At 34.1% G+C, this 11,781-nt stretch overlaps 1 protein-coding gene and 1 long non-coding RNA gene across 2 annotated transcripts in view; both read left to right on the forward strand.

The window, feature by feature from the left end:
- The window catches only part of LOC111428415 (uncharacterized), a 109,198-nt gene extending 106,388 nt beyond the window's left edge, over nucleotides 1-2,810 (forward strand). Inside the window, exon 9 of the long non-coding RNA XR_011641547.1 lies at nucleotides 40-2,810. This is a non-coding gene — a long non-coding RNA (uncharacterized lncRNA). The remainder of the gene's footprint in view (nucleotides 1-39) is intronic.
- A 955-nt stretch (nucleotides 2,811-3,765) lies between these two features.
- On the forward strand, nucleotides 3,766-5,873 carry LOC111428412 (no ocelli). The gene is made up of 2 exons (XM_023063914.2): nucleotides 3,766-4,101; nucleotides 4,174-5,873. Exons 1-2 carry the CDS (start codon nucleotides 4,015-4,017, stop codon nucleotides 5,437-5,439), a joined length of 1,353 nt encoding a protein of 450 aa, XP_022919682.1. The 5' UTR covers nucleotides 3,766-4,014; the 3' UTR covers nucleotides 5,440-5,873.
- Nucleotides 5,874-11,781: the final 5,908 nt, after the last annotated feature.

Raw genomic sequence — 11,781 nt, forward strand, 5'->3', positions numbered from 1 at the left:
TACAAATAGTTTTGTGGAATAAATTTTTTAATTTGTCAGATACGTAAATTGTGTACTTTCAACCAGTCATTTGTACCGAATTGACTCTCGGATCCGCTTTCACTAACACTCGAATTGTTCTGGTTTGGATGCCCAGAGCTCGAGAGAGCTCGAATGCGCTTCGTGAGTTACGAAGTGACGGGAGTGGTGCGCATTTACATCACAATGAAACGGACAAATTTACAATCACTTAATCCATTTTCCTGACTGATCCGCAATTTACGTCCCATTGTTATGTTAGTGGGATTAATCTGATGCGTTCATTAAAAATGTCTAAATGATTTAGTCGAATTATTAAATTTCGTATCGATTTAAAGTTTTTGATATCTTTTGGACCCTTGTCAAGAAAAGAAGGATCTTTTTTTGCAAACATAAACAGTAGGAGAAACAGAAGGGACGCCTTGGCGTCGGTTTGGTCTCATTATCCGACCGGATCCGAGCGGAAACCGTCGCCGACCACCTTTGATTGTTTATTCGCCGCTGCTTCCATCACTGTCAAAGCCGGTCGCCCATAAATCAGGGTCGCTGTTGACGTCGGCGCGGAATTATTTATACCGTTCCGAATAGTTTTTTGTGCCTGTGGACGACGGAATCTCCTCCGAGAGCCCCTATCCAATTATTGGCGGCCGCTTTGACCATGCTGGCGAATACAAATGAATGAATACGAAATTTTCTTTGTGTTGTTGAAGCGCCGTCTCTTCTAAAAGAAGGAAACCCCTTTTTCACAAAACATACAAGTAACGAATTTTAATTTTAAATCGTAAAATAACATAAAAATCTTTAAAAAGTTTTAAAAATAGTGTTACTTAACGATTCGACACAGCCATTTCGTTATCTCCATAGTCGTTTGTTTAGTCCGGGGACAGAAGAACCCCGGAACAGGGAAACCGTGAAGGATGACTCCAATTACTGGGCTAACTGCGGCGCCACTTTTAGCCCTGGCCGTCGTCCAACCAACTTTGTCATTACAACCGGGGAATTGTCGTAAACAAATAGCCGCCCTAATATTAGATATTACTTATTGGATGACGGCGCGACGTGTTCGTTGACAGTTTTTATTATTCTAATTGCACAACTTTTACGGTCGTCGTAAATTTTGCGATTTATCGTCGCGTGTTATCGTTGAACAGGTGCCTCACCGAAAAATATACGTCTGCTCATAAAACGATGAAAAAATGTATATAGTCTCGAGCGACGGCAGAAATTGAATTGTTAAACTAGCGCGCCAGACCGTAAACATTACTGTTTAAAATGTTCGTAGGATCCGGTTCATTTGCCAACAAAACCAACCTAACTTTAAAGACTAGAATAAATATGTTTATGTAATCTGAAATTAATAATGAATTTAGTATTTTTTTAATTACATATTTATAGATTAAACTTATTTACTTGACATAAAAAGTTTTATTACAATCTTATTTAAAATTTTGGCAACTTTCCAAACTATGCGTAAATTTATAAGATGCGTTTCAAAAATAAATAGTGTTATTTCAAATCAGATTTATTCATTGAAAAAGTGATTATTTTATTAATAACATAAAAATTCGACTTGATTCCAAATATTGTATCTCGGAAACTAAAAGTAATTTCGCAAAATGGATTGGAAATTTGGAAAGAGAATGGCTCAATTACTATTTCGTGTAAATTTCATGACAAGTACCCCATAAATAGAGGATTCCCAAATTTTTAAAGTTAATTCAAGAAATCTAAAATATAATAAAATTCGACTTAATTCAAAACATTGTATGTCGGAAACTAGAAGTGATTTTGCAAAACGGATTAGAAAATTGGAGAAAGGATGCTTTTATTACTATTTCGTATAAATTTCATGACAATATCCCTATAAATAGAGGATTCCCAAATTTTTAAAGTTAATGGAAGAAAATTAAAAAATTTTAACAAATTTTGATTTAACACAAAACATCGTATTTCGAAAACTAAAAGTGATTTTGCAAAACGGATTGGAGAATTGGGAAGAGAATAGTTTCATTAGTAATTTGTGTGAATTTTATAACAATTTTCCGAAAAACCGGATTTTCCCAAATATGTAAAGTTAATCTAAGAAATCTAAAACATTATAATAAAATTCGACTAGATTTAAAATATTGTATCTCGGGAACTAAAAGTAATTTTGCAAAACGGATTAGAAAATTGGAAAGAGGATGCTTTTATTTATGATTGATATACATATATGTCATAACAATTTCCCAGCAAATCAATATTTCCCAAATTTTTAAATTTAATATAAAAAAAGATTTAAAAGTTACAATAAAGTTCGATTTGACTTGTAAGAAAAGTTTCATTATTTTTAAAAATATTTTCCTGATTTTCAACCCGAATTTAGTGCACCCCTCAAAGGGCAGTGACATATACACGATGGGGATGAATAGAGACGTAATAAATTCGGTCAGTTGAACAAAACGGTATGACATAAGGGCGCGCGTTTTGGGTTTCCATACTAAACCGGGTCTAATAATGACTTTTCGTAAACGGTCGTCCGGTGTCACAACCCTAACCGAAACGGAACAGCTATGACAGCACATGTCAGGGGTGCCCCAAAATATATCATCCCCATCCAGACCTTACTCTAGTTTTGAAGTGGCCATAATTTCGGATACGGCTACTAAAGAGAGCATCTGCAACGAGGAAATTGCCCCTAAATAACTTAGTTTATCGGTTTAGGGTGATATTTTATGAAATTTATTGTTCGTTTTAACTTGAAATTGTTACGATTGAAATTATTTACACAATTGCAATTGCTACCTTAATTGCACATAGCACATAATTCGCGTTTACAACAGCAATAAACGTACGCAAACCGATGTAATTGGGGCAATAAATTTGATGATCCGCTGACAGATCTTATCAGGTGGTACTAACTCACGTTTTATGTTCAATCACATTTGACATTGTGTGTTATTTTTTTTTTAATTGCATTAATTTATTATTTGACGCATAAACAATTAATAAAAATATGATTAAACGTTATTATTTTTAAAATTATAAAATTGGCACAAAATTATTTGTTATATAAAATCTTAAACGGTTCATAAATTTGAAACATTAACATTTGGAACACGTAACTAACCGCATATCCCGTGCCAAATTAGCTACCATAAAATGTATTTAACCATTTAGAATAAATGACTCTAACTAAAAATAATAAAAATATACACGCCTCGACTTTAGCTTTATAGCTTTTGTACTAGGATAATATATCGTAGCTTATTCACTCTTCGTGAAATGAATAATCAAAAACCACGAACAACAATAGACCAATATACAACGAGAGTTAGTGCCGTTTCGATCGTAATATAAGAAGGACCTCCAAGTTTTAACAATAGCAACAACGACGACGACTTCTCGCCCGTAAATAACAAGTTATTACGAACGTATAGAGAATCGCGTCCCAGGTAAAATACGAAGACAAGTTTATAAAAGATATGACAGGCGTAACGGGCCCCTCCGACCATAAAATAAATAAGAGGTCCTCCGGGCTCACAGTTTTACTGCCATCGCGGCGCAATAATTCGAACGAGAGATGCCCGGCCAACGCCATCTATCAACATGGACTGAAGCGTTCTCGTGTTTTCGAGGCTACCGATTATACACATACACACAGGGAGCGGAGGTTCTTCTCTCTCTCTGTGTAGAAGAGGCGGCAATCATCAAAGGGAACCACTCAGTCTGTCATCGTCACCAGCGTCATGGGTGGTAGCAGCCGACAGGCTTGAAACGTGGCTGTATTAACGCTTTGTCATGACTCGCCTCGACGAACAGAACTGTGTGTAGTAGATGGTTTAAAGTGGGGATAGGCACATGCGCGATTCCAGTCTTTCCCCGAACCTCGACAATTCTAGGCACCCAAAGAGCCAGTGCCACTCGAGAGGTTCACGTCGATGAATCGCTGCTGGTAGACGGTTATTATTCAAAGTTATTAGTTTGAAAAAGTTTTAAATTTGAGTTATCAAAAATATGGTAGTGTTGGAAGGCGGCGGAATGTTGTCATCTTCAAGTAATCAATATCTTCAACCGGATTATTTATCTCCTTTACCAACAACGGTTAGTTTCAAAACTTTTTTATCACCCAAAAATAATTCGATACTAATTTATTTTTAATTTTATTACTTCCAGTTGGATGCTAAAAAGAGTCCTTTAGCTCTTTTAGCTCAAACCTGCAGTCAAATCGGCGCAGATACACCATCAAGTAAACCCTTGATTTCCCCTCTTGAAAAAACAAAGAAGTCATCTTCCTCATCTGATAATCGTACTTCTCCGGCTTCAGCAAGAGAGAAGACTGAAAAATCCGCACCTAGGAATAGCCCATCTGAGACTAAGTTAGCATTTAAACCGTACGAGAATATAACTACGTCGAAGAAAACGGAAGATTCCCGTCCTACTTCAAAGTCAAGTGTTCATAATTCTGACGCTGGGGATTCAAAATCTGATAGAAAATCGGCTTCCCCAGCTAATAGTAACACAACAACTCCCGCTCCGGAAAATGGAAAGACCACCCCATCGTCCGACCGCAAAAGTACTACACCGTCGGCAAGAGGAGCCAGTCCGATCATAAGAAGTGGATTAGAAATCCTTCAAGGACACAAAGAATCTCCTTTGGGGAGTTACAAACCGGGATTACCCGGATTAACCGCTTTACCTGGACCTTTGGGATCATTGTGTTGCCCTCCCGGATTAGAACATACAAATCCGGCTTTTAGGCCTCCGTTTCCCGGCGGTCCGTTTTCACATCATCATGCTATGTTAGGATATCCTGGTACAACACCTGGACCTTATTTGAGTTACGCCCGTGTTAAAACTCCGTCCGGTGGTGAAGCCTTAGTACCAGTGTGCAAAGACCCTTATTGTGGCGGTTGCCAATTCAGCTTACATAATCAGCTGATGGCCAGTGGACAGTGTCCTAGTGGTTGTTCTCAGTGTGACCATCAAAAGTACAATTTGGCAATGGCCATGTCTTTAGTGCCACCGGGTCCAGTTCCGCCATCATCACTTTCTTACCCACAACTTGGAAGACCTTACGTTTGTAATTGGATCGTAGGAGATACTTATTGCGGAAAAAGGTTTGTCTCATCCGATGAACTTTTACAACATTTAAGAACGCACACAAGCGCGTCGGATGCGGCTTCAGTAGTAGCCACATCAACAGCTTCTTCTCTACTAAATCCGCATTCGTTATTCTCATCATCGGCGTTACACAGATATCCGAATCCGCCGTTAAGCCCACTTTCAGCAGCAAGGTATCATCCGTATGGAAAACCAACGTTACCATCAACTTTGGGAGCGTCTCCATACAGCGCTTTCAATCCGACGGCACTCGGACCTTACTATTCGCCATATTCAGTTTATGGACAGAGGTTAGGTTCCGCCGCGGTTCATCCATAAATAAAAATTAAAAACAAAATTAAACTTGGATAAAAATTACCCGTCGGTAAAACGTCGTGAAACGTAAACGTTCTATACTGTGATATTGTAAATATTCTCGAAGTTTAAAAAAAAATATTAAAAAAAAATTAATAAAAAAAATCATTTTATTATTATTATTATTGATTAAAAATTAATTAATTAAAATTAATTGAATAAAAAAATTGAAAAGTGCAATTTGACGACCCGCTTTTTGGCAATAATCGAACGGTTGATAAGAATGAAAGAAAACTGATTGACGAAGACTCTGAAAAATGTTCGTTGAAGAAGCCCTACCTTCGATTCCTTCTTTTTTTATTACTGTCTATTATCAAACGTTTATTAGTTTTTATTAACTTGTAAGACGATGTTGAAGTTCAAAATATGCTTTAATAAAAAACATTTGTAGAATGAAACTTTGTGTTTGTATTTTGAATTTTTTTTAAAATCATTTTTTAGGTTATTTATCAAGATTTTCTTAAGGTAAGTAAGATTTTTAATAACATTTTTCTGCAATAAGTGAATTATAATTAATTGTATAGTTTATTAATTTTATTTTTCACAAAAAAATCAAAGGAATGGTTGAACAAAAACTTAATTTTCAAGATTAAAAATTTATTGCCACCAAAACATCATTCTCATTTATCGTATTTCTGTTCCGGTGTATTTACCAATGTAGTTATTTCTCATTTCTTTCAACATCTTCCATGCTTTACCTTGCTTCATCCAGTTGCCAAGATGATCTTCCATGTAACATAAGTCTTCATCTCACTGTCCATTGAGCTACTCATTACATCAGGCCATTTTCAAACACTCTCTAATAGCTTTCTACATTTGGAGAAAGAAAGATATATGTCCCAACTCGACCCAGTCCAATTCAATTCAATTCAGCAAAATTCTTTTTTGAAGAAACCTTTCCCTATCTCTATGATATCACTCAACAAAGTATTTCTTCAGAGTTCAAAAATTTACAAGTTGTCCAAACAATTTTAGATTATCTGCAGCTCTCCTAGTTACTCTTAGTTCCAACCATCTTGGACTTCGATAGTATGTACTCAAATTCTGTTTAGAATTTGAATTTTGCATCTTGTATCCATTGTTGGATGATTAAGGTTCAGAGGTTCGAAGAGCATCTTTTGAGTCATCGTCATTTAGTGACGTGAGTGTTTTTACCTTAGCTTTAAACATTCTATCTTTGCTACCGATATGTTAATATGATGGAGCTCATAAACCTGTATTCCAATATCTTAGAGATGACTTACAACCATCATGTCAGCATGTTCTTTTTTTCTCTCAAATTTGTTTTTGGTCATACCTTTTACGGTCACGATCTGGCCATCAGCACCAAATCAATACTCCGTTCCATATCGAACCTCAGAAGACTATCATACAAGCCATTCCATAGAACTAGACCTAACATGGATTGCTGGGGAACGCTACAGAAAACAAAAAGTCTCCTTTGTAGACTCCTTCTTTTAGCACTTTTACAATTCTTAACCAACGGGCCGAGTTAAAAGCATTTTCTGCATCTTTTTGCATCATATTTACATTTACTCTCTCCAATTGGTCTCCTTGCTTTCCCATATTTTATGCCAAAATTCTATCAGATGCCTATTACCAACTGTTATGAACTTATTTGGGCAAAGTGTTTGATTTTGACACTTAGCAAAGTTTTAGATAGAGTGATTGAAAAGATGTGGAACAGCATAGGCGTTGGATGGGTTATTCTAATAATAAAATTAAACACAATATTTTCGTGTCGATGTGCAGAAGCATGTTTAAGAAAAAAAATTATATCTTAAGATTTGAGCGTTATAGAAAAATATATTTCAGACAAAAAATGTTCGTTATTAACTAAAAAGACATTTCCATAAATTGGTTCTATTCCAGTGCACAGTTCTATCAATCTGAAAGTGTATCAAAATCGTCAATTTTAACAAACGGCAGTGTTTTATCTCTGACGGTGTAGAATGTAGCGCCTCGGCCGCAAACGACCTTGATTCAAAAATAAGATTTAGAGTAATTAATATAAATATGTGAAGGTGTCTTTTTATTTTTGATGATTTGGAATGTGAATGTCTTTTTAGCTCAGCGAAATATCATATTACATAATGAAAATTGATCAAGAAATGTATTTATTTAGAATAATCAGAACAAAATTTCGAAATTTTGAAATAAAGTGCCTTCAATTTACGCATTATTTTACACGTAAGAGACGCACCCTAAGAAAATGATGAATTACCGAGAATGACCTTTCCATGGCATCTCCAATCTCTGGGTCTATGATGGATTACCTGTTCTGTCACGGAGCCATTCATCATGTTGCTTGTCGGTTTCCCTTTCCCCTTCAGAAAAGACGCTAATGAACAGCATCTCTTCGATCTCTTCTTGCAATTTGCTTCCTCGTTCTTCTAACATGAGGTGTTTTCGAAAAGATATTTTTTTGTCAATTTTAACGTTTGCGGAGTGAAGAATGGGACGACGACACCTGTTTGGTGGTAAATCCGTCGGCGAAGTCGTTTAGATAAAACGTGGAAGAGGAGGTAATATAGAGAAGGAGGTGTGCGCATCTTTTGCTAAGCTTTGAAAACGATGGCTGGGTCGGGAAAGAAATATACACGCCGGCACCGCGACGCTGAACGTTTTACGGTTTGTTAGCCGACCGAAAACAAACTTAACGCGCGCTATACGACAACGTATTTATGAACTACACGGAGGATAGAACGATTTTTGACGTCAGTTGATGTGCTTTATTTATTTTAAAATTTTTTAATCATTTTTCAAAGAATATCAAACATACTTTTATTGTATATTTATGGATTTATGTCACGTATTCCATAAATATAAACGCATATCAAAACATAATATGATTAATATAATTTATTATCACTTTTGCAACAGTTTTGTATGAAATATACATTTGTGCCATCATTTTAGGATTAATAGCCCAATTTATTATGAACTTGGTCATCGCTTTATAAATAGCAAACACGTATTAAGGATTTTCAAATCTCCGACTGACATAATTTCTATACTTAATAATCTTAATTAATCCAAAACATAAATTTAAAGATAATTAATTTAATTTAGTCTTTTTTACATTAATTTGTTTTAATACAAGCATTAATCAAAGTCTAACAGTAATAAATAACTGAAATCGAAAAAAAAAGAACGTTTTAAATTGCTCGTAACAAGCCGAGTGTCTATTACACAATACATAATTGCTACTGGCCCGGTCCCAACAATGTTGAAATTTCTCGTTGCTGCTCATAATTTATTACACCCGAACCAATCAACAAATACATAAATACGCAAACCCGTTAAAAAATAACACGGTCGTGTTGCGGCTTGTTTTTGTTTAATGTGTCATATTTAAAGAATCTCGCATTCGTTTGACCGCCATTAATAATTTATGACAACGTCAATCGGCGTAACATAAATAATAATAAATTTGAAACTTTTCAAACGCTCTTAAAAAAAAATTTTCAACACAACCGATGTGTTTTGACTTTCTAGCCGTTGATTAATTGTTCGCTCGGCGGCCGGTTAACGTTTTAATTTATCTACCATTATCTAGTAATAACACGAATAAATCTCTATTTTATCGCTATTTGCGCCGTGCTAATAACGGGAATGACCTTAAACGTCTTGTGGCAATTACCACTTTAACACACAGCCAGAAATAACACAACGATTGATCTATGGATGGTCAACGTTATTTTTAATATTAATTTTATTTCTTTTATATTAAATTCTATTAATAACTCTGTGGTGATTAATTAATTATTATAAATTGCGTATTCGACAAGATAACAAACGCCGTCTTTAATTATTATACAAAAAAATAAACGATTGCGAAAAAATGTGTTTACGTCTCAGGAATCGTATTTTAAATTGTTTTAAACGTATTTATGCAATAAGTATCACTATAAATCACGACTTTTTTTTTTCTTAACTATTTACGGTTTTGTTGTCATTTCGATTAAAATTAATCGTTTTCTCGATAAGAAACATTGTGTTAATGACTTTTTAACATCTTTCAATTAATTTTTTATTTATATATTATGTATTTTTTTTGATGTAATATAACTAGAAATTCCACTTTTTTAATAAAGTTTTGTGCAAAAAGAACAAGTTACTGATACAAAAAGGATCCATAAAAAAGTTCAACACCAACAAGGATGTTGAAGAACACTAACACAAACAAATAATACTGAAAGAAGTGTTGGCAGAAAGAGGAAACCAATTGGAATTAAGAAAGAACTGACAGAAATTTTTGCAAAATGAGAAAAACATCAATATTGACACAGAAGTTTTTGCAAAATCATCAGAACACTGACAGAAAAAAAAAATATTGAAAGAAGTGTTGACAGAAAGAAGAAACTAGGAAGGTTGAAATTTACAATTTATTTACGGAAAGAGTTCAACGACGACACGAATGTAGATGTTTGTGCAAAATCACCAGACCACTGACACCAATTAATAATACTCAAAAAAGTGTTGATTATCGCAGCTTTGCCAAAGCTAGGTCAAAACCCTTCTATACATCGAAATACTAGGTCAATTCTAGTCTATTATTGCATATGTCAATAATAATCTCCATAATCATATTCGAAGTGCCATAATGTTAATGTAATACACTCTTAAGCCATATTATTTTTGTTATAGAATTGGTGCTTCACTATTTAATATTATAAAGTAATCTATTAAAAATGTTACAGAATAATACGATTATCGAAATATAATTTTCCTTTGTTGAAATTAGAATGACCAACAGAATTTGTCTGCGTTATATGTTTGCAAAAGAGCGATAAACGTAGACGACGACGACATTACATTTTATTTACGGGTGTTATGCGCCCGTTTGGTTTTATTTAGAAAGTGTACAAAATACACATTGTAATTTAACGTTATTTATAGCCCAATAAACATGTAATTACACGTGATATATTTTATATACCAAGCTCGGAGTTGGTCTATTTTCGCGTCGCGACGCATTTTTATAACAAAAAAGAACTACAAAAAGTTCAGGAATTTATGTTCCCACTCATGTTGTGGTATTTTAATAAATACGGGTTAAAAGTATTTTCGAATTTCTCTTTTTTTATTAAAAGATCGATACGGAAACCAAGAAAATTTTAAAAAATGCTAAAAAAACTAATATTGACACAAAAGTTTTTGCAAAACCACTAGAATAAAACTAAACTAATAAGTAATGTTGAAGAAAGTGTTGGCAGAAAGAGGAAACTTGTTGGTATTAACAAAGAACCTTGACAGAAATTTCTACAAAATGAAAAAAACCCCAATATTGACATTGAAGTTTTTGCAAAAATGCCAAAACTCTCATACTAATTAAACAATATCACAAGAAGTTGTGACAGAAAGAGGAACACCTACATAAAAAAATATCTACACCATTTTGAGGTATTTTAATAAATATGGGTAAAAAGTATTTTTGAATTTCTCTTTTTTTATTAAAAGATCGATACGGAAACCAAGAAAACCGTAAACGATATGAAAAGAGAGTGTAAAGGTGTTGGTGATAATGAAAGTTCCTCCAACACGTTGAAGAGGCATGTCTAGTACGTTCCCGGAGAGGTAATGCGATTTAGATTACAGCCTCGGATGGCATGTGACACGCCTGACAGCTTATCTTTGCTCGCTATCACGTTCCTGCTGCCTGCTGTTGGTGTGACGATGAAACTCTGCTGCCAGTTCTGCTCAACGTCTGCTTGCCACTCATGGCAACGCGAAAACTTTGACGAAACTTTGAGTTTAAACAAAATCTTAGTCTTAAAAAGATTTTAGTCGTAAAAAAGCAAACAACTTGTTTACAATTCTTTATAGGGTGGTAATAGGAAACACATTGTATGTGTTGCGGATTAGGATTAAGACCCTCTCGTTTGAGTGTGTTCTTTCAGTCGAGAATTTCATTTGGGATTTGTTACTATAGAAATAGAGATAAGAATGGATTTTTTTTTCATTCTTAAAACTTAATTATGTCATAAAATTCTAAACTAAGCTTATTAATAATTTATAATATTTAATTTAAACGTTATAAAATATTTAATAATTAAATAAAAGATTTTATGATTTTAAAAACACGTTCGTAAATTTACGTTTAAAATGAAAAAAGAAATTTAAAAATAAGATTCACTGAATTAATTTTGTTAATTTTATCTCATTGTTTAATATTATTGCGGAATCATCCTTTTTCTCACATTTTTTTTATGATATGCGTTTTTTATTATTTAAAAAAAGGTTATTTTTCTAACAACTCAAAAAACACGATCGTAAATCATTTTGATAAATGTTTATTTTCTT

Source organism: Onthophagus taurus, chromosome 10, assembly GCF_036711975.1.
Source record: "Onthophagus taurus isolate NC chromosome 10, IU_Otau_3.0, whole genome shotgun sequence".
In the NCBI taxonomy this organism is placed as follows: Eukaryota; Metazoa; Arthropoda; class Insecta; order Coleoptera; family Scarabaeidae; genus Onthophagus; species Onthophagus taurus.

Coding starts and splice junctions, on each gene's coding strand:
- LOC111428412 (XM_023063914.2), top strand. CDS start 4,015: ATGGTAGTGTTGGAAGGCGGCGGAATGTTGTCATCTTCAAGTAATCAA. Junction 4,102..4,173: donor TATCTCCTTTACCAACAACG/GTTAGTTTCAAA, acceptor TATTACTTCCAG/TTGGATGCTAAAAAGAGTCC.